A 24,664-nucleotide genomic window follows, 5' to 3' on the forward strand; every position below is an offset into this window, starting at 1 on the left:
AATCATTGTTGTTTTAGTTTTAATTCATTGGAATAGGTTTCTTAATAATGTAAAATCATTATAAATGGCTGTTTTCAGGTTGGTATTCAGATCACAGAATGATGAGGCGGTTGTTGTGGTTTGTAATTATCGCTCATTTGGCGGGCGTCCCGGTGCTTTTAATTTCTCGGAACCGGCTCCGGTGGTGACGTCAACACGCCCTCCGGCTTGTCACGGTGTCCCACGGACGACTGGAGCAGCGGGCCAAACGCGAGCTCTCTCCAACGCGCGAGTCATTTATAAAGCTCAGTCACGCGCGTCGCCCGCTCTGTATCACCGGAATAACGGAACCGTGACTCTATGGAGGGAGCAGCGGAGTCGGATGCGCCCGTCCCGGGGAGATCAGCGGCGGACAGAGCGGCGGCGCTCGCTCGTTTATTGCACCGCGACTGCACGCGTCTGCTCGAGCTTTACGTGAGTATATGATCATACATGGAGAAACAGCCGTTATTTACGCGACGATGACGACACTCCTGCTGCCATTCAACGGATTTCAGATGGCAATAACTAACATCACTTTAATCTATCAACAGTAATGTTTCATTGCAGCGTTTATTATGTTATTCTGTCAATACTGGTACTGTGTGTCAAACCATAGTAAACAGGCAGTTTTTTTACCTAAACAGACAGACAGACAGTCAGTCAGTCAGACAGACAGTATTTGACCTAAACAGACAGACAGTCAGTCAGACAGACAGTATTTGACCTAAACAGACAGACAGTCAGTCAGACAGACAGTATTTTACCTAAACAGACAGACAGACAGTATTTTACCTAAACAGACAGACAGACAGTATTTTACCTAAATTGACACTATTTTACCTAAACAGACAGACAGACAGTATTTTACCTAAACAGACAGACAGACAGTATTTTACCTAAACAGACAGACAGACAGTCAGTGAGTCAGACAGACAGACAGACAGACAGTATTTTACCTAAACAAACAGACAGACAGTATTTTACCTAAACAGACAGACAGACAGTATTTTACCTAAATTGACACTATTTTACCTAAACAGACAGACAGACAATATTTTACCTAAACAAACAAACAGACAGACAGTATTTTACCTAAACAGACAGACAGACAATATTTTACCTAAACAAACAAACAGACAGACAGTATTTTACCTAAACAGACAGTATTTTACCTGAACAGACAGACAGTATTTTACATAAAAAGACAGACAGACAGACAGTATTTTACCTGAACAGACAGACAGTATTTGACCTAAACAGACAGACAGACAGACGGACAGTATTTGACCTGAACAGACAGACAGTATTTGACCTAAACAGACAGACAGTATTTGACCTGAACAGACAGACAGTATTTGACCTAAACAGACAGACAGACAGTATTTTACCTAAACAGACAGACAGACAGACAGACAGTATTTGACTTAAACAGACAGTATTTTAGCTAAAAAAAAAACAGAGACAGTATTTGACCTGAACAGACAAACAGTATTTTACCTAAACAGACAGACAGACAGTATTTTACCTAAACAGACAGACAGACAGTATTTGACTTAAACAGACAGTATTTTACCTAAACAGACAGACAGACAGTATTTTACCTAAACAGACAGACAGACAGTATTTGACTTAAACAGACAGTATTTTACCTAAAAAAAAAAACAGAGACAGTATTTGACCTAAACAGACAGACAGACAGTATTTGACCTGAACAGACAAACAGTATTTTACCTAAACAGACAGACAGACAGCATTTTACCTAAACAGACACAGACAGACAGTATTTTACCTAAACAGACAGACAGCATTTTACCTAAACAGACAGTATTTTACCTAAACAGACAGACAGCATTTTACCTAAACAGACAGTATTTTACCTAAACAGACAATATTTGACCTAAACAAACAAACAAACAGACAGACAGTATTTTACCTAAACGGACAGACAGACAGACAGACAGTATTTTACCTAAACAGACAGACAGACAGTATTTGACCTAAACAGACAATATTTGACCTAAACAGACAGTGCTTGACCTAAACAGACAGACAGTATTTGACCTAAACAGACAATATTTGACCTAAACAGACAGTGTTTGACCTGAACAGACAGACAGTATTTGACCTGAACAGACAGACAGTATTTTACCTAAACAAACAAACAAACAGACAGACAGTATTTTACCTAAACAGACAGACAGACAGACAGTATTTTACCTAAACAGACAGACAGACAGTATTTTACCTAAACAGACAGACAGACAGTATTTTACCTAAACAGACAGACAGACAGTATTTGACCTAAACAGACAATATTTGACCTAAACAGACAGTGTTTGACCTGAACAGACAGACAGTATTTGACCAGAACAGACAGACAGCATTTTACCTAAACAGAGACAGACAGTATTTTACCTAAACAGACAGTATTTTACCTAAACAAACAAACAAACAGACAGACAGTATTTTACCTAAACAAACAGACAGACAGACAGACAGTATTTTACCTAAACAGACAGACAGACAGAGAGTATTTTACCTAAACAGACAGACAGACAGACAGTATTTGACCTAAACAGACAATATTTGACCTAAACAGACAGTGTTTGACCTAAACAGACAGACAGTATTTGACCTGAACAGACAGACAGTATTTGACCTGAACAGACAGACAGTATTTGACCTGAACAGACAGACAGCATTTTACCTAAACAGACAGAGACAGACAGTATTTTACCTAAACAGACAGTATTTTACCTAAACAAACAGACAGACAGTATTTTACCTAAACAGACAGACAGACAGACAGACAGTATTTTACCTAAACAGACAGACAGACAGACAGACAGTATTTGACCTAAACAGACAGACAGACAGTATTTGACCTAAACAGACAGACAGTATTTGACCTGAACAGACAGACAGTATTTGACCTGAACAGACAGACAGTATTTTACCTAAACAGTCAGACTGTAGTTTACCTAAACAGACAGTGTTTGACCTAAACAGACACACAATATTTTACATAAACAGACAGGCAGTATTTTAACTGAACAGACAGAGAGACAGACAGTATTTTACCTAAACAGACAGACAGTATTTTTCCTAAACAGACAGTATTTTACCTGAACAGACAGACAGTATTTGACCTAAACAGACAGACAGTATTTGACCTAAACAGACAGACAGCATTTTACCTAAACAGACAGACAGACAGTATTTTACCTAAACAGACAGACAGTATTTTACCTGAACAGACAGACAGCATTTTACCTAAACAGACAGTATTTTACCTAAACAGACAGACAGACAGTATTTTACCTAAACAGACAGAGAGACAGACAGTATTTTACCTAAACAAACAAACAAACAGACAGACAGTATTTTAGTTTACATAAGCAGACAGGCAGTATTTTAACTGAACAGACAGACAGTATTTGACCTGAACAGACAGACAGTGTTTGACCTAAACAGACAGTATTTGACCTAAACAGACAGACAGTATTTGACCTAAACAGACAGACAGTATTTGACCTAAACAGACAGACAGTATTTGACCTGAACAGACAGACAGTATTTGACCTGAACAGACAGACAGTGTTTGACCTGAACAGACAGACAGTATTTGACCTGAACAGACAGACAGTGTTTGACCTAAACAGACAGACGGTATTTTACCTGAACAGACATACAGTATTTTACCTGAACAGACACACAGTATTTTACCTAAACAGACAGACAGTATTTTTCCTAAACAGACAGTATTTTACCTGAACAGACGAATAGTATTTTACCTGAACAGACAGACAGTATTTTACCTAAACAGACAGACAGCATTTTACCTAAACAGACAGACAGACAGTATTTTACCTAAACAGACAGACAGTATTTTACCTGAACAGACAGACAGCATTTTACCTAAACAGACAGTATTTTACCTAAACAGACAGACAGACAGTATTTTACCTAAACAGACAGAGAGACAGACAGTATTTTACCTAAACAAACAAACAAACAGACAGACAGTATTTTACCTAAACAGAAAGACAGACAGACAGTATTTGACCTAAACAGACAGACAGACAGACAGACAGACAGTATTTGACCTAAACAGACAATATTTGACCTAAACAGACAGTATTTGACCTAAACAAACAAACAAACAAACAGACAGACAGTATTTTACCTAAACAGAAAGACAGACAGACAGCATTTGACCTAAACAGGCAGTATTTTAACTGAACAGACAGACAGTATTTGACCTGAACAGACAGACAGTGTTTGACCTAAACAGACAGTATTTGACCTAAACAAACAGACAGTATTTGACCTAAACAGACAGACAGTATTTGACCTGAACAGACAGACAGTATTTGACCTGAACAGACAGACAGTGTTTGACCTGAACAGACAGACAGTATTTGACCTGAACAGACAGACAGTGTTTGACCTAAACAGACAGACGGTATTTTACCTGAACAGACATACAGTATTTTACCTGAACAGACACACAGTATTTTACCTGAACAGACACACAGTATTTTACCTGAACAGACACACAGTATTTTACCTAAACAGACAGACGGTATTTTACCTGAACAGACATACAGTATTTGACCTAAACAGACAGACAGTATTTGACCTGAACAGACAGACAGTATTTGACCTGAACAGACAGACAGACAGACAGACAGTATTTGACCTAAACAGACAATATTTGACCTAAACAGACAGTATTTGACCTAAACAAACAAACAAACAAACAGACAGACAGTATTTTACCTAAACAGAAAGACAGACAGACAGCATTTGACCTAAACAGGCAGTATTTTAACTGAACAGACAGACAGTATTTGACCTGAACAGACAGACAGTGTTTGACCTAAACAGACAGTATTTGACCTAAACAAACAGACAGTATTTGACCTAAACAGACAGACAGTATTTGACCTGAACAGACAGACAGTATTTGACCTGAACAGACAGACAGTGTTTGACCTGAACAGACAGACAGTATTTGACCTGAACAGACAGACAGTGTTTGACCTAAACAGACAGACGGTATTTTACCTGAACAGACATACAGTATTTTACCTGAACAGACACACAGTATTTTACCTGAACAGACACACAGTATTTTACCTAAACAGACAGTGTTTGACCTAAACAGACAGACGGTATTTTACCTGAACAGACATACAGTATTTGACCTAAACAGACAGACAGTATTTGACCTGAACAGACAGACAGTATTTGACCTGAACAGACAGACAGACAGTATTTGACCTAAACAGACAATATTTGACCTAAACAGACAGTATTTGACCTAAACAAACAAACAAACAAACAGACAGACAGTATTTTACCTAAACAGAAAGACAGACAGACAGCATTTGACCTAAACAGGCAGTATTTTAACTGAACAGACAGACAGTATTTGACCTGAACAGACAGACAGTGTTTGACCTAAACAGACAGTATTTGACCTAAACAAACAGACAGTATTTGACCTAAACAGACAGACAGTATTTGACCTGAACAGACAGACAGTATTTGACCTGAACAGACAGACAGTGTTTGACCTGAACAGACAGACAGTATTTGACCTGAACAGACAGACAGTGTTTGACCTAAACAGACAGACGGTATTTTACCTGAACAGACATACAGTATTTTACCTGAACAGACACACAGTATTTTACCTGAACAGACACACAGTATTTTACCTAAACAGACAGTGTTTGACCTAAACAGACAGACGGTATTTTACCTGAACAGACATACAGTATTTGACCTAAACAGACAGACAGTATTTGACCTGAACAGACAGACAGTATTTGACCTGAACAGACAGACAGTATTTGACCTGAACAGACAGACAGTGTTTGACCTGAACAGACAGACAGTGTTTGACCTGAACAGACAGACAGTGTTTGACCTGAACAGACAGACGGTATTTTACCTGAACAGACACACAGTATTTTACCTGAACAGACACACAGTATTTTACCTGAACAGACACACAGTATTTTACCTGAACAGACACACAGTATTTTACCTGAACAGACACACAGTATTTGACCTGAACAAACAAACAGTATTTTACCTGAACAGACACACAGTATTTTACCTAAACAGACAGTGTTTGACCTAAACAGACAGACGGTATTTGACCTAAACAGACAAACAGTATTTTACCTAAACAGACAGTGTTTGACCTAAACAGACAGACGGTATTTGACCTAAACAGACAAACAGTATTTTACCTGAACAGACAAACAGTATTTTACCTGAACAGACAAACAGTATTTGACCTAAACAGACCAGTATTTTACCTGAACAGACAGACTGTAGTTTACCTAAACAGACCAGTATTTGACCTGAACAGACAGACTGTAGTTTACCTAAACAGACCAGTATTTGACCTGAACAGACAGACAGTATTTGACCTGAACAGACAGACAGTATTTGACCTGAACAGAATGTATTTGACCTAAACAGACAGACAGAATTTGACCTGAACAGACAGACAGAATTTGACCTGAACAGACACAGTGTTTGACCTGACCAGACAGACAGTATTTGACCTGACCAGACAGACAGTATTTGACCTGAACAGACAGACAGTGTTTGACCTAAACAGACAAACAGTATTTTACCTGAACAGACAAACAGTATTTTACCTGAACAGACAAACAGTATTTTACCTGAACAGACACACAGTATTTTACCTGAACAGACAGACAGTATTTGACCTAAACAGACCAGTATTTGACCTGAACAGACAGACAGTATTTGACCTGAACAGAAAGTATTTGACCTAAACAGACAGACAGTATTTGACCTGAACAGACAGACAGTATTTGACCTGAACAGACAGACAGTGTTTGACCTGAACAGACAGACAGTGTTTGACCTGAACAGACACACAGTATTTTACCTAAACAGACACACAGTATTTTACCTAAACAGACAGACAGTATTTTACATAGACAGGCAGTATTTTACCTGAACAGACAGATGGACAGTATTTTACCTAAAGAGACAGACAGTATTTTACCTAAACAGACAGACAGTATTTTACATAGACAGGCAGTATTTTACCTGAACAGACAGATGGACAGTATTTTACCTAAAGAGACAGACAGTATTTTACCTAAACAGACAGACAGTATTTTACATAGACAGGCAGTATTTTACCTGAACAGACAGATGGACAGTATTTTACCTGAACAGACAGACAGTATTTTACCTAAACAGACAGACAGACAGTATTTTACCTAAACAGACAGACAGACAGTATTTTACCTAAACAGACAGACAGACAGACAGTATTTTATCTGAACAGACAGACAGACAGTATTTTACCTAAACAGACAGACAGACAGTATTTTACCTAAACAGACAGACAGACAGTATTTTACCTAAACAGACAGACAGACAGTATTTTACCTAAACAGACAGTATTTTACCTAAACAAACAGAGACAGTATTTTACCTAAACAGACAGACAGACAGTATTTTACCTAAACAGACAGACAGACAGTATTTTACCTAAACAGACAGACAGATAGTATTTTACCTAAACAGACAGACAGACAGTATTTTACCTAAACAGACAGACACAGTATTTTACCTAAACAGACAGACAGACAGTATTTTACCTAAACAGACAATATTTTACCTAAATAGACAGACAGTATTTTACCTAAACAAACAGAGACAGTATTTTACCTAAACAGACAGACAGACAGTATTTTACCTAAACAGACAGACAGACAGTATTTTACCTAAACAGACAGACAGATAGTATTTTACCTAAACAGACAGACAGACAGTATTTTACCTAAACAGACAGACAGACAGTATTTTACCTAAACAGACAGACAGACAGTATTTTACCTAAACAGACAGACAGACAGTATTTTACCTAAACAGACAGTATTTTACCTAAACAAACAGAGACAGTATTTTACCTAAACAGACAGACAGACAGTATTTTACCTAAACAGACAGACAGACAGTATTTTACCTAAACAGACAGACAGATAGTATTTTACCTAAACAGACAGACAGACAGTATTTTACCTAAACAGACAGACACAGTATTTTACCTAAACAGACAGACAGACAGTATTTTACCTAAACAGACAATATTTTACCTAAATAGACAGACAGTATTTTACCTAAACAAACAGAGACAGTATTTTACCTAAACAGACAGACAGATAGTATTTTACCTAAACAGACAGACAGATAGTATTTTACCTAAACAGACAGACAGACAGCATTTTACCTAAACAGACAGACAGACAGTATTTTACCTAAACAGACAGACAGACAGTATTTTACCTAAACAGACAATATTTTACCTAAATAGACAGACAGTATTTTACCTAAACAAACAGAGACAGTATTTTACCTAAACAGACAGACAGACAGTATTTTACCTAAACAGACAGACAGATAGTATTTTACCTAAACAGACAGACAGATAGTATTTTACCTAGACAAACAGACAGTATAGTAGTTTTACTTTGGGCCATTTCATGTCCCAAATGTTTTTTTTATATATGAAGGTCACATTAAAACAGACTTGGAAACATTTTACTAATCCTTCATAATTTTTTTTTTCCTACTTTTGATAATAAACTATGAAAATCCATTATAAAAAATACAAATTATTACATGTTTAAAATTATAATCCTCTTAATAAAGAGCGAAATAAACACAAACCATTTCAATATTTAATGTGAGGAAATTATTTTTATCTGTCCCATCGTTGTAGCTTCATTTACACCACACCAAAGAAACGATTTTTACAAGTCAGTATACTTGTTAACCAAGTGGACCAAAAAGAAACAAACAAACAAAAAAAAAAAGTAAAAACAAAGAAAAATCAAGGGTAATATCACTTGTGACCAGAATATTTTTATTGGCCGACATTTCCGTCAAACTGCAATTTTGCCAAATTATGCAAAAAGTGTGAAAATATCTAATAAGCTGCGAAATTATACTTGGCAAGACAAATGAGTTGGGTGTTTTATTCGAAAAATGTTAAAAATGTAATTTCCATCAGCATCATTTCTAGCACAGAATTCTATAAAACACACAGACTGATCTCACTGTAAAATCGGAAACAGTAGGTTGACTTTTCTTTAGCTAAAATCGGTCTGTTTACCGAAATTCAAAACACTGCCCCCCAGTGGTCAAAGCGGTAAGTGTTGTTGGGCTTGTAAGTTCACAAGTGAGCTCCATTTTCCAGGTGTAATGTCCACAAAGTGGCGCCAAAAGCGAGTTGTGAAATGAGCTGTTTTCAGCTGTATAATACAGTAAAGAGAAATGCATGTTTTATAAAGCGTACCCCCAAACCGCAAACCTAACCATCAATGGAGTAAAAATGTAATGTTAGAGGGAAAAATGCAAACTCCAAATCTTCCTGGATTAATTGTGAAATATGAACCCAGGTCTGTTACGCTGCTGACGCAACACCAACAAAAATTAAACTTCCAACAGAGACCAGCCAACAATATAAAAATCAAATGATACACGAGGCACCATTTGGGTCCCACAGAGTCCACACCGACATTTAATTTGGTTAAAGCTGGAAAAAGTTGAGAATGTCACAAAGGTGTCCAAAAATATGCTGTCCAGGTAGGCAGCACACTAAGTTTTGAGACACAGCCACTGTTTGTCTTCCTGCATTTATCCAATTACCTCTGGAGAGTCATGAACTGTTCACGTGGATCCGGTAAAATGTTTGTCTGATGTTATTTACGTACAGGAAATGAAGATGATGCATAATTGATACATCGAATGCATTTATGTGTCAGACATTTAAATCACCCTCAGAGGGATGCTGCACTAATTACAGGTTCGAGGGCGCATGTGGGAACAAGGAGAATGCAACGCAATACAAAATGCATTAACCGTAACCATTGAGTGGGTCGTCAAAATGACTAATCTTCCTCTAAAGGGCAAGATGTTCCTGTAATAACTAATTACAGCCACTCTCCCCTCATCACAAGGTTGTGAAGTTTAGTTTAGTTTTCATTTCTGTTTACACTATGGTCACATCCAAACTAATCCATTTTCATTTGGAAACTTCTCATTGGTTTCCAAAGTATGAAGTAATAGGAAGCATTTTTGAAAGTCTCTGTTTTTGTGATGGAAAAACAGTTCCAGTGTGGATGAGAGGTGTAAACATATCGAAATCAATGCGTTTTAATACGAAAACGTATTTGTGTGGAAGTGGCCAATGACTGTTTGTGTACTTTAAATTATTTCTGCGTTTTTACATTTTTTTTTAGTTTATTTAAGCCATGTCCACACTAATACGTTTTCGTTTAAAAATGCATTTATTTTGCTACACTCAAAAAATATATTATTATTGACTATTTTAAAAATGTACACATTTCAATTTTATTCAATTCCATCGAATTGTGTAGAGCTTAACAAAATTAAATTAATACAATTTTAAATATTGAGTTTGTATATTTTATTTTTATTACTTAACACAATTTCATCAAATTGAATTATGAAATTGAAATGAGTAAATCTTAAAAATATTTTTTGTGTATGTTTACATCTCTCATCCACACTAGGAAGGAAAGTGTTTCGAAAAAGCTCTAAACTACAGTACATTTATATTTACATTTATTCATTTGGCAGACGCTTTTATCCAAAGCGACTTACAAAAGAGGAATACATTATAAGTGAATCATCTTAAGGAGACAGTGGTATGAAAAGTGCTGTATTACACAGTTTCACTAGCATCAGAATAGTAATATTCAAGGCAGATTAAAGTGCAACAAGAATATATATAATTAATTTTATTTTTTATGAGTGACTGGTTAAGTGCTCATGCAAAAGATGTGTTTTTAGCCATTTTTTTGAAGACAGAAAGTGAGTCAGCTTCACGGATGGAGTTGGGAAGGTTACTCCACCAACGTGGTACGATGAAACCAAAAGTCCGGGAAAGTGTTTTGGTGCCTCTTTGTGTTGGTACAACAAGGTGCCACTCATTACCCGACCGCATGCTTCTAGTGGGAACGTAGCTCTGCAGAAATGATTTTAGGTGTGCTGGAGCAGACCCAGTGACTGTTCTGTATGCAGCATCAGAGCCTTGAATTTGATACATGCATCAACATTACATGAAAACTGCCCTTTCAAGTGTTTTCGCCATGAATGGGATGAGAGAGACTGGTCTGTAGTTTTCTATTTGTGTGGGATTAAGTGTAGGTTTCTTCAGCAGCAGGGTTACTCGAGCCTGCTTAAATGTAGTGGGAAAAGTGCCTGTAAGTAGAGATGTGTTAATTATGTGTGTGAGTGCAGGTAGGATGGATGGAGAAATGGCCTGGAGAAGGTGAAGAGGAATGGGGTCAAGGGAACAGGTGGTGGGGTGGTTGGAGAGGTCAGTCTGATGTTCCTGAAGGACGTCAGAGAGCCAGGGGCTGGGCGGTGTCATACGCCTACTGTAAGCTACTGCAAACTTTCTAAAACTATGACTTTAGGAAACTGAAAACAGAGTTTTAATATGAAAACGAATTAGTTTGGATGTGACCTTAGTTTTTATTTTTAAATTTAACGTTTAAAGTACGTTTAACACTGTTAAATTTGTTGGGACGTCTATTGTTATTGCTGTTTAGTGGCATTTTATGTTTTATAAAGGCTGGTTGTAAAGGATTAAAATTTTATAACATACTGTGCATCAGCCATGAAATGTATTTTAGTTACATTTCAGCTTTTCCAGTTAAAGCTGAAGTGTGGAATTTTTTTTCAATCTTAAAATTATTTCTCATATCTAAACTAATATGCAGAGTCAACTATAAATAAGCCATTTGTAGGTTTATTTCACCTAAACTTGTAAACACTGAATGTGGCGCTTTCGTGTTATGAACATTGACTCAACCAATGGTGCGAGTTTGGGGTGGGACCATCTGTTTGTTTGACCAATGGTAGACTGAGGGAGTGTTCGGGAAAATTGTTTGAATAGTCATAATTTTGGCAATTCTGTTCGGTGGCGCAGAAATGATGCACTTCTGCTTTAAAGGCAATGTTATCATGCAGTTTCTATTAACAGTTATAACACTGCTCTTCATCCCTCTACAGAAAGAGCGAGAGAGTTTCCTTTCCCATCATGTCCCAGAAGGTGAGCGCCTGGTGACCCTTGCCCTTTGCCCTGAGGCCTTGACAACGGCGGAGCAGGTGGGTCACGTCCGTTCGGCCCTGCGACAGTGCAAGGGGCTTCTGGAGTGCCTGATCACGCGTGAGGTTGAAGAAATGGGCGAAGAGATGGAAGGGGAGTATGAAAGTCTTAGGAAGACTGTGAAGGATCGACTCGGTCATTTTGTCCACAGTACGGGCGCTCTGCTGGAGAATGGAGAAGATGGTTGTCCACCGTCTGCGGAGTTTGAGTGTTCTGGGGTAAAGAGACTTACACTTTTATCCAAAGCGATTCACAAAGAAGTGCTTCATCAACAGTGAATAATACGGAGTACATTTTTGTATTTGCAATTCACTTGTTGCTTGCAAAAAAATAAATATTTTGTCAGAAAATAGAGAATTCAAACTATAGAAAATAGAAAGTATTTTTAAAGAGTAATTTCAAAAACAGTTGAGAAAAAGGGGCTTGGTTCAGGTCGGGACACGTTAGTAAAATTGTAAGAAATCTGTTGGCTTGTACAAAACTGCAAATTTTACTCGCATTAGAGCTGCTCAATCCGAAAAAAAATTACAATTACAGATACTATCAGAACTAACTAATCGTGAAAAGTGTCAATTACAGCGTGCATTTCAGTGTACTCATTTTGCATCAAAATGTTATATTTACAGTACACAATTTTTAACGTTTTTTTGTCCGTTGTGTGCCAGAATACAACGACAAATCAGAAGTCTATCGGCATATCAGTAACAGCGACATAGTATTTTAGGATTGTTGCATTACTCACTTTCTGTGCTCATTTTTGTTTCTTTTTTTTATGCAAATAAAGTAATTCAGGAGTTCTCAGCTTGTTTTGGATGTGTAGCCAACTGTAACAGTTCATGGATGGGCAAGGAGGAGGCGGGAACCGGCTGAACAGTAAACATCTAGTTTAACTCAACTTAAAATAAACATAAACGGACACATATGCAATGCGGCCGCGTGCGTCTCTCTCTCTAACCGGCATCTCCGGCTCCCCTTTATCTCGCTCTCCTGCTGATCAGCTGATTCAGCGCCGGCCACGCCCTCCTCCTCATCACACCAACATAAAAATATGACATGCATTTGCCCCACACACATATTTCCTAAGTGTAACCCCTCACCAAAACCTAAACCTTTCCATGATTTTGATATGAAAATCACTGTTGTGTTCCACGGATGAAAGAGAAACATCAGGTTTTGAACGAGTGTGTTTATGATTACGATTTACGACTAAACCCTAAATAAAGTGTTGAATCGGAGGCTAGCTAATATTTTATGTCTGTATTGTATCAGTCTGAAATTCTGTTAATGGTTCACCTGTATGGGAACAGTTGTCATACCTTTTCGTATGAGCCATCTGGTGCGATATCTTTTGATTTCACCATCTCGTACGAATGATTACATTGTCATCATGAGACTGTGTTGGGTTGTGAAGATCATTCCACCATCGAGGTGAAAATTAAAGCATGGGTTTAGTGTGATAAAATCACTTACTAACAGCATCTGTGTCAAGTTATATACAATATTACAACTTTGTTTTCATGACGACATAACGTTGGTAAATCCCTGATTTATGTCACGCTAAAATCATAAGACTCAAGACCCCATTCACTTCCATCCACTGTCAAGTGTCTTACTGTAACCACATTTTTTTGTTGTTGCTGTTTTTAGTCATTTAAATAACTTTTTGTGCTAATCAACATTATGCAGCAATGTTATCATATATAGTATATATGATAATTCATAACACATGAAGAAGTCTGACATTAGTGCCCATTATGTAACACTTGAGTTCAAAAGACTTAAAACAGTAAAACTAAAATAAAATGGACAGTTTTGACTCCTAACACTCCATAATAACAAGTTCTCCCACATCTTTGCTTGATTGGGACACATTCTGCTCTGTATTTTCACATTTCTCCATGTTTCAACATTTTAAAATAACATAAAGCAGTCTGCCCACTAATAGCGGCGCAGCTCTACCGCAGTATAAACGGCATCGCAAAATCTTTACTAGTTACCTACTTTTCTACCCACGCTCTGTGTACTTTGTACCATCATACCAGCCACAAAAACATCTATGCACAGATCAAAATCATCAAATAAGCTTTTTAAACTGGTGCATCAATTTCTCATCTCTGCGAATTAAGTTCTGGCTGTTTCTCATGAATCCTGTCAAGAAAATGTCCTGGCCTTATTTTTTAAGATTTTTTACTTTGTGAGATTAAATTCATGGCAATTATGCTCATTTTACCCCCCGATTCTCATTACCGCAATGCAAAAACTGCCTTTCATTTTTGCTGGTTTTAATAATAAAAATAAATAAATAAATAAATGATTGCACAACAGAATTTCTTTTAATGTAATACAGTAAAACATGGCTATACTGTAATGAGAATCATCATTAAAAACAATGGGAATGGTATGAGTAAAACATCCGGACACTTTACGGTAATGAGAATTGGTGGGGGGGGGGTGTAAAATGTGCTCCTGAAAATATCTCACAATGCACAATCTAAATGGTCCTAAATGTAGGCTTTATTTTATTTACACTAAATATAATGTCATATTCGATTGATTTGGGGTTAAAAATGGCCAGGACGTTTTCTTGAGAATCACCACCAGAGTTACATCATCAACTAACTTGAGTTTTGTCATGTAGTTTGAGCCGTAAATCTGGTTCCACGCTGTTGATCTCTTGGCTGAAGAATACACATTGTTGACCTTGACGTGGTGTTTGAAAGGAATGTTTTATTTTTGTTCATTCCACCGTGCCAGACTGTTTTAACCTCTCTGATCCTGTATCTCCAATGCCTCATTCTTTTGGTCCACTACGGTTGACATAAAAGCAACATTATGCATTTGGCCAAGCTGTGCTGCTAAACCCTAAATCTCTTTTCCAGGAAGTGACCCCACACCGCCCTTCAGAATCTATTAACAGATCTCATGTACGCCAAGCAAACATTTGTCTTTGTAAACAATGTAAACGGAAAGTGCTACCAGAGTAACCATAACAAATTAGTTTTTTAAATTAACTTTGTACGTTTCCTACAAACAAACGTTTGGCTTGCAATCAAAAATTCACTTTACTGTGTATCAGTCAGTGTTGGGCAAGCCACTGTAGTTTGTCAAGCTACAAGCTACGCATCAATTATAGTTATTCTTTAAGTCATTCTTTAACTTAAGATATTCGTTCTTTTTAAGCCATACGTATATCTCTTGAATTATAAAACATTAAGGATATCAATAAGGGTGACATCATTAAACTGGATATATTAATAAACATAAATGTACACTAAACACTCTATATAACCGAATCAAAAATAGTGCTAAACATCAGTATTTAATGACATTTTTAATCAGTACATTAACCCTTGTACACTGATCAATAGAGAACCCCGTTCCATCTGTTCGGGTGAAATTTGACCCAAAACCTCAAATGTGGAAGCCCTGATTTTTATTTTAAAGAAATGTAATAACACTGTCAGACTAAGATATTGATTTGACCTTGAAGTGTGTGTTTTTGTGAGTTTGGTGTGTGTGTGTGTGTGTGTGTGTGTGTGTGTTCTGCATTGAAAATGTGTTATTGTCTCACCCCTTCATTTCTGTTTGTGTTCTGCATTTTGGCTGTCCCATGTATTTCTTGTGTGTGTGTGTGTGTGTGTGTGTGTGTGTGTGTATGTATGTATGTATGTATGTGTGTGTGTTCTGCACTATGGCTGTTTTATAGTCTTACCCCTTCATTTGTGTGTATGTGTGTTTGTGGTTGTGTATATGTGTACTGCATTGTGTCTGAATTACGGCTTTTTAATATAGTCTCACCCATTCCTTGTACCGCTCAGATTAAAATTAAGGATAATCTAATATATATATATATATATATATATATATATATATATATATATATATATATATATATATATATATACTTTTTTTCTCCAAAGAATGAAGTTATGGAAAGCGTTTTGAAAGTCTGGAGTAAAAAGCTGTGCTGGTGTGGATGAGAGACATAAATCAATGCGTTTTCAGATGAAACATATTGTGTGTGGACGTTGCCTAAAATAAATCGGACTTCACAATGCTATTTGAGAGTGAGACGTTCTATGAAAGTGTATTTGATTATTGCCTCAGCTCGTGTAACGGGAGCCAGCTTGTACATGATAGCTGTGCGGTATGCGTAAACCTCACCCCCCTGGTCTCATGAGGCGCACTAGCGACTAGCCTTTAGCCTCCTCATTAATGTGCCCGCCTCCCATGTCAGCACATGCCGGTTCAAATCCCGCTTGGAGCGTGTCGAGCAGGACCGGTTACAGTGGTGCTGTGACCCAAATGAGAGTGAGGTTTTGGGGGGGTGACTGTAACGGGAGCCAGCTTGTACATGATAGCTGTGGTCTCATGAGGCGCACTAGCGACTAGTAGTTTAGCCTACTCGTTAACACGCCTGCCTCCCATGCCGGCTGACGCCGGTTCGAATCCCGCTCGGAGTGGGTTGAGCAGGACCGGTTAAACTCTCTCAATTTCAAGACTGTGCGCACAATAAAATGTGGCATAAAAACAGCGATGTAACGTTTCATCACACTACAATGCTGCTGGTTAGAAAAAGTAGCTTATTACTGGAAAAGCTACTTGTTTATTATTTTCTATGTAAACAAATAAACTTAGTGGTGTTGCTACTGTAAATGAGTTACTCCTCAACACTGCCCAACAGATCCCGTACATCAGGATGTTTGCCAGGGAAACATTTGTCTCCACAGATGATGTAGTCTAACTGAAAAGTGCTATCAGAGTAAACATAATGAATGTGCTCTTTAAATTATCTTTGGAGGTTTCCAAAACAAACTTTTGGCTTGTGATTAAAAAGTCACTTTACTTTGGATTTGAGTGAGTGTGTTGGCGTTGAGCACTTTGTCTACTCTATTTTTGTGTGCTGTGATGCCCGAAATTGACCACAAAGTGGGTGTGTAAATTTGTATTTTATCTATAAGCTTGTCCTGATACAGACTCCTGATGTCTTTATTTGGCTCGGTTGTACTCACTTACACAGAGGGCCTGTTTCATTCTGTCTGTTCTACATAAAGTGACCCCCCAAAAATATTTGGACTCCTACGGTATGCTTTTAAATGACTCAATGTCATTGCATTAGATATCATAGCAAGTGTGATTTGAAAGAAAGATAGCACTAAAAGTACACTTTTCATGCAAGACATTTCACAAAACTAAGTTTGTTCAGTTTAAATGATAAAACGATAGGAAATGTTCAGAATGAATGCAAAAGTGACACAAAGTGACACTTTGTGGATGTCAAACGTTAGCGCGATAGGTTGTGACCCAAAAATGGGTTGCAGGTTTGTTCTGATTGGGACGTGGACAGTGCAACTAATAAAATAAAAGTACATATAATTATGTATATTATAGCTAGCAAAATAAATAGACTTAGCAACTTTTTAAAGGGAGGAGAAAACACTTCCAGGATCTATTGTTGTTGATGTCAAAGGTCCTGCATCCAGTCATACTCTATTTTGACACAAAAGCTCATCAAATTAGGCAGATGTCAACATGGACAGGTGGTGTGACATGAACTCATCCTCAAAAACAAGCAACAAAACTACGGTAAAATAAATACCACCTAGACTACAATACAATACAGGTTCACTTGCAGCGAGGATAAACTTGGTTTGTGTCGACCAGAATGTTTTTTTGTGACTTCCAAGAGCATGAAACCATCGATATTCAAGAGAAATTTAAAAGACCACAGCTGTAAAGTTTAAAGGACTGTTGAGTTAAGCTCAATCAACAGCATTTGTGGCGTAATGCTGATTACCACAAAAAATGTACTTTGTCTGGTCCCTGCTTTTCTTTTAAAAAAAGCTCAAATCTGTGTTCCATTAGCCTAGTTTCCATCCACTTTTCGTGCTGTTTTTATTATCGACAAAGTGAAAATGCATAAAAAATGTTTTGCGACATTTGCCGTCTTCTGCCTGTTTCCATTTCAAATGGCCTTTTATCGATACAAATGGTGTGCGTGATGACATCATGCCTAAAAAAAACACTTTGTCGCATAAGTTTTGGTTTATCGCAAAATAAATCTGCCCTTAAGCCGTTTCCATACAGAAATGTGTTTATCGCTAATTCGCCTCCCAGATGTCTCCATTTTTTTTCCTCTGATGTTTTGGTAAAATGGGGAGATTATTGAGACAGTTCATTGAAATTAGCCAGCTTACTGTCATTTTAATTAATAAATGCAATTAGAAGACGAGGAATTGCAATCAAAAGGGAGCTGTTGCCCTTCTGATTGCCGACCCGAAAGCGAATCATCATGGCCCTGTTCAAGCTGGAAACTTTCGGTCTTAGTATAAGGACCATCCATCGATGTGTATATGCTGTGCACAGCTATTAAAGAAGAAAATTGATGCGGTGTAATATCAGGGTTTACATATATGATACATTCCTGATATTCAATAGTCTATTTTGAACAATCATCTAATCTAAAGCATTGCCATATCAACTGCATTATGTCCTGCATATTTGTCCAGCAACTTTTAATGACCAACTGAACTTGATTGTCATCTCAAATTAATTTTAGTGTCATAATGCAATTTATATTTCTGAAGAAGCTCAGCAAATGCGATCAGAGGTAAAGAGGGTTAGATTTAACATATTTAAACGTTTTTAAATGTTCATAAGTTGGTTTTCTGAAAGTGAACTCCACATTGGACAAATAGTTCTGATAGTTTATAGTCTTGAAGTGTAGAAAATGTCATTCAGACGACTTTATTCGTCTACAGAACAGGGTACGGCTAATTTAAGTTTGTGTAAAGAAAAGGCATATATAGGTCTAAAAATATATATTTTTTCGTTTGGTAATGTATTTTTTTTAATTGAATGCTTTATTGATTTGGTCTTTTTTTTAATGCTTTATTTGTTTGGTAATTTATTTAATTTAATACAGGGAATTTTGCCAGCATTTTTTCTAAAGTAAGCTAAACGATAATATAATTGGGTTATATGTTCGTGTTCCAAAAAAGCACACCTCCTAGTATTGTGTATTTATTTTTAATTTAAAACATCTTTGTGCACTGAAATGATGTTTTTTGTATTATGGGCTAATTCCGTGACGGCCGTCTATAATTTTGAACGGTGTGGAAAATCAACATAAATAATAAACGGATGTCTACCGCGATTAAATTAATCGCAAAGAGTGGCCACTCATTTGTTCTCCTTGCACTTGTCGATGACAGGTGCATGATACGAGATATTTGTGTTGGGACTCCTGGAAGTGTCGTGTCTGTGCAGGTATGTCGTTAAGACCAATCCATAATAGTGCGAGTAATGCTTCACGTACAATAAATTGGCTTTCAAAGATGTATACCTTGTCATCATGGTTAACACAGGCTAACGATTGGGGTAAACTCTGTCATGTGACACTACATTTTTGCGTTAATGGCAATTTTCTCGACAAAGTGTTTCCAAACCAGTTTTTCGCAACATTTGAAGTATCGACCTAGTTTATGCATTAGAGTTAAATGGAAATATATATTGTCAACACTAATTTGCTTTATCGGTAAACATTTTGATGAGCTACACTTTTTGTCGCAAAAAACCCTTGGATGGAAACGTAGATTAGTGAGGCACTTACAATGGAAGTGAATGGAGCCAATACGTAAACGTTAAAATACTGTTTCAAAAATATAGCCATCAAAAGTAAAAATGTTATACAATCAAGTCATGAACATTTTGCCTGTATTACTTGTTATTCTTTCTGCTATTTGGCTACATAAATACTGTAGCAGAAAATGAACAATCTTTCTGTCTTTGATTCCAGAATGCAGTCAAAGATTAAGTCTGGGAAATATTTTTCAGCCAACTATCATTTGCAATCTCAATGAGATGATCCTCACCCTGCACTGACGTGGATAATTCGCAGGGCACATTTGCAAATTTATCGTGAATAAAAAAAATTAAAAAAATTAAAAAAACATTCTCTCCATTAAGCTGTATTGTTCATGTTTTAGGACAATTTACTTAAATCCCATGAAATCAAAATTAGAGCTATGTTGCTTTTGTCTGTTAGCTTCGAGGTTATCTACAACAGGGCTAAAGGCACACCTTAAAGAAAATTTGCTTTTTTTGGTCGCAAAGTGTATCAAGACTGAAACGATACATTTATTGAATATTGATGAACATAATTTGTGTCAAAAGAAATAATAATGGAAGGTTGTTTTTATTAAAATTAATAAATCAATCAATCAGTTTCAAAAAATGTGGTGAGGGGGCACATTTGGGGTGAAAGGCCCCCGGGGAGGTTACAGTGTAGATATAGGGGCAATAGTTATAGGGCACAATTTGTTAACTTACGCAAAAAGATGATTATTCAAAATAACCACTTCTGGGGGGCTGGGTAGCTCAGTGGTAAAAGACGCTGGCTACCACCCCTGGAGTTCGCTAGTTCACTAGTTCGAATCCCAGGGTGTGCTGAGTGACTCCAGCCAGGCCTCCTAAGCAACCAAATTGGCCCGGTTGCTAGGGAGGGTAGAGTGACATGGGGTAACCTCCTCGTGGTCGCTATAATGTGGTTCGTTCTCGGTGGCGAGTTGAACGCGGATGCCGCAGTGGATGGCGTGAAGCCTCCACACACGCTATGTCTCCGTGGCAACACGCTCAACAACGTGATAAGATGCGTGGGTTGTTGGTCTCAGACTGGGATTCATCCTCCGCCACCCATATTGAGGCGAATCACTACGCCACCACGAGGACTTAAAAAGCACACTGGGAATTGGGCATTCCAAATTGGGTGAAAAAAGGGGAAAAAATCCACACAAAAAAATAAATAAATAAACCTTAATTTCAGTAAATTGAAAGATTGTCAAAGCATCAAAATATGTCATGCATTGGGGGTCTCTGGTCATATCTGCTGGAATAAAAATAACAATTACTTGAAATTACAAGTATCGCCAGTAGATGGCTCCAGTGCCCATGCATTGGCTGATCTCTATTAACCAGTGCTGTAACAAACGTATTTTCTAGATATAATTAGACGTTATAAAAGTATAACATTTTTGCATTTTTTAAAGGATGAGACTCTGTTATGATGCCACAATATGCTTACGGTCAAACCTGACCATGGTGTTCAGCTCCCACACGTAAGCGTAAGCTTTCTCACAGTGGGGTCAGACTGAAAGCGGTAGCACACCCGACGAGAAGTGCCACGCCAAGGCTAGGACATGGCACAGATATCACGTCAATGCGGTTCAGGTAGCAGACAGTACACACAAACGTTAACAAGGTTTTTCCGTTCTTCAAGAATGAACAATGCTAGAGGAAATAATCTATGTCATTTGGGTCGAATTTAATGGAAAATATTTTAATGGAAATTTGAGCAGTTTCCGGACTCGTTGCTGGGCGCAGTCAGAATGTCCCTCCCCCTATATCACCTGTAACAGACTAATAATGTTTAATGGCTGTGACACTAACTAAATCGAAGTAAAAATCCCATTCATTTATCCCATAGACAAACTGATTGTTGAAGCCAGCCGTCCGCGTTATTTCAACTTCATTGTTTAAAAATCATGTTTGATAGCGGAATTCATGGTAAACAATTATATTACCCATGATCCAGCGGAAACCACGAAACGTGGTTCGGAGCGACCGTGCGCTTATTTGCACAAACTCGGGATATTATGCAATAAACGTAAAATATATTGTTTCTATACTTATAATCAACAACCTGAAATCAATAGTTTTACATATTCCCATAGTTTTATATTCAGTGACATCATTGGCAATGCTTCATGGGATTATAGTTTGTGCCCTCATGAAACACGATAAGTACACAGTCTTGTACCGTTGTCTTTAGGTACTGTTTTCAAATACTTCCACAGTGGTTCTGTAAGGTTGTCTAATGAAGTCGTCTCCTCTCATCTCCAGGGTCAGGATGAAATTGAAGGTTCTGGTAGTTTTGCTGCTAAACTCTGGACCTACAGAGTTCTTCTGGAGCTCATCCACTGGACGGACTCGGCCTGTCAAACCCTTCACCTCTTCCACACCGAGAAACAAGGACAACAACAGCTACTGTAGAAACTCTGCATCCGTTCTGGGCCAGTTTCCACAAATGAATCCTTTTCCTGGACTGATCTGAATGTTCAAAAGAGAATCAGCTTAATCCAGGACAACGATCAGTGCAGGAAACTGGCCCTGCTGTAATAACTCACTGCATGTCAAGAACAGAGACTTCTAGAACCCTGTCAGTCAAATGATCAGATGATAATTTCAGATCTTTAGAGAAGTTTACACTAAGTGTAGTTCAGGACTAAAACGGAACTAATATTAACATTTAAAAAGAGGCTTTAATTAGTTACTAACAAGTTATAATCTCAGAACGAGTTAGTTACAGTTGACGAGTGAAACTACACTGCAAAATAAATACATAGAAAATAATTTTCTTTATTAGTATTTGTCTTCCGGTAAAAATATCTAAACATCCTCAAAACAAACTATACTTTTTGTGCGAGATACTACGATTATGACTTGTTTTCATATAATATGTGTAAGGTTTATTTTTCTCATCCCACTGGCAATTTTTTTCTTCTTCTTTCGTCATTAAATGATGTACACTTTAATACAAGAAAAATTATGGATCTCTTTAGAGAATTTATTTTCTGAAATAGTTTTGCATTCGCACGCAATTATTTTTGGGTCCCCTCTCAATAGCTTTATCCATCCCTTACGATGAATTAACCCTGCATTACTAGTAAAACTATAGTAACCACAACATGAACCATGCTTTTACTACAATAACCATATTTTAACCATGACATTCAAACTATGGTAATATTCTGTAAATCATAATCATTCTGCAAAAAAAATATATATATATAGTTTTATCAGTTTAGTAACACCACTGTTAATTAGTGGTGCATAAAAGCATACTTGTACTACAATTTAACCATGGTGTTACTATATTAAAACTTTAGTAACCATTTTGGCAGAATGATGATATTTTTGGTTTATAGTTCAACTATGGTTGCTGTAGTAAATTTTACTATTAACCATAAATCATTTAATAAGGGAGGGATAAATCGATTGAGAGGAAACACAAAACTAATTCAGAAAATAAATTCACTCCTTGTGCTTTAAGGGGATCCATAAAAAATAAAAGCCGTGCCAATGGTGGAAGAAAAAGAAAGTTAGTTCAAGGTAGATTCTCTCTAACAAGTCTTATAATCTACACACACACACACACACACTGACACATACATACACACACACTCACATCGCCACATACTGACACACACATACACACACACTCCCACTGACACAAACACACACACTGACACACACACAAACACATACTCACACTGACACATACATACACACTCACATTGACACACACACTGACACATACATACACACACACTCACATCGCCACATACTGACACACACACATACACACTCACACGGACACACACATACACACATACGCACTCACACGGACACACACACTGACACACACTCCCACTGACACACACACTCACACGGACACACACACACTTCCACTGACACATACATACACACTCACACGGACACACACACAAACTCCCACTGACACAAACACACACTGACACGGACACACACACTGACATAAACACACACTCACATTGACGCACACACTCACACTGACACAAACACTCACACTGACACATTCATACACACACTCACATCGCCACATACTGACACACACACTCACATGGACACAAACACTCACACTGACACATTCATACACACACTCACATCGCCACATACTGACACACACACTCCCACTGACAAATACACACACTCACACGGACACACACACTGACACACACACTCCCACTGACACATACATACATACACACACTCACACGGACACACACACATTGACACAAAAACATACACACACTCACACTGACACACACACACACACATATAGACACACTCACACGGACTGACACACACATTGACACAAAAACATAAACACTCACACTGACACACACACACACACATACACACTCACATGGACACACACACTGATGCACACTCACACTGACACACACTCACACACATACACACTCACATGGACACACACACTGATGCACACTCACACTGACACACACATTGACACACACTCACACACATACACACTCACATGGACACACACACTGATGCACACTCGCACTGACACACACTCACACACATACACACTCACACTGACACACACACATAAACTCTAAGTAAATTTATCTTGTTTTAAGGATGTTTTTTTTTTTTTTTACAGGAAAACAAGACAAAATTACTGATTTAAGAAAATAATTTGTTGCTGTATATTGTTACTTTCAGATCCTATAACCCTCAGATCTTGACACTGCGTAAAAACCAATAATCCAAAACTAAAACTATGTATTGTGCCGTGAGATGTACTATGGT

General features: G+C 37.5%; 1 protein-coding gene across 1 annotated transcript; it reads left to right on the forward strand.

Moving 5' to 3' along the window:
• Positions 1-217: 217 nt before the first annotated feature.
• Positions 218-24,163, forward strand: LOC127448059 (ciliary neurotrophic factor-like). Its single transcript, XM_051710330.1, has 3 exons — positions 218-453; positions 12,133-12,447; positions 22,130-24,163. The coding sequence occupies exons 1-3, from the start codon at positions 340-342 to the stop codon at positions 22,277-22,279; spliced, it is 579 nt and encodes a 192-aa protein (XP_051566290.1). The 5' UTR covers positions 218-339; the 3' UTR covers positions 22,280-24,163.
• Positions 24,164-24,664: the final 501 nt, after the last annotated feature.

The sequence above is a fragment of the Myxocyprinus asiaticus genome, chromosome 1, assembly GCF_019703515.2.
Source record: "Myxocyprinus asiaticus isolate MX2 ecotype Aquarium Trade chromosome 1, UBuf_Myxa_2, whole genome shotgun sequence".
Lineage (NCBI taxonomy): Eukaryota > Metazoa > Chordata > Actinopteri > Cypriniformes > Catostomidae > Myxocyprinus > Myxocyprinus asiaticus.

Coding starts and splice junctions, on each gene's coding strand:
- LOC127448059 (XM_051710330.1), top strand. CDS start 340: ATGGAGGGAGCAGCGGAGTCGGATGCGCCCGTCCCGGGGAGATCAGCG. Junction 454..12,132: donor CGCGTCTGCTCGAGCTTTAC/GTGAGTATATGA, acceptor ATCCCTCTACAG/AAAGAGCGAGAGAGTTTCCT. Junction 12,448..22,129: donor CGGAGTTTGAGTGTTCTGGG/GTAAAGAGACTT, acceptor TCTCATCTCCAG/GGTCAGGATGAAATTGAAGG.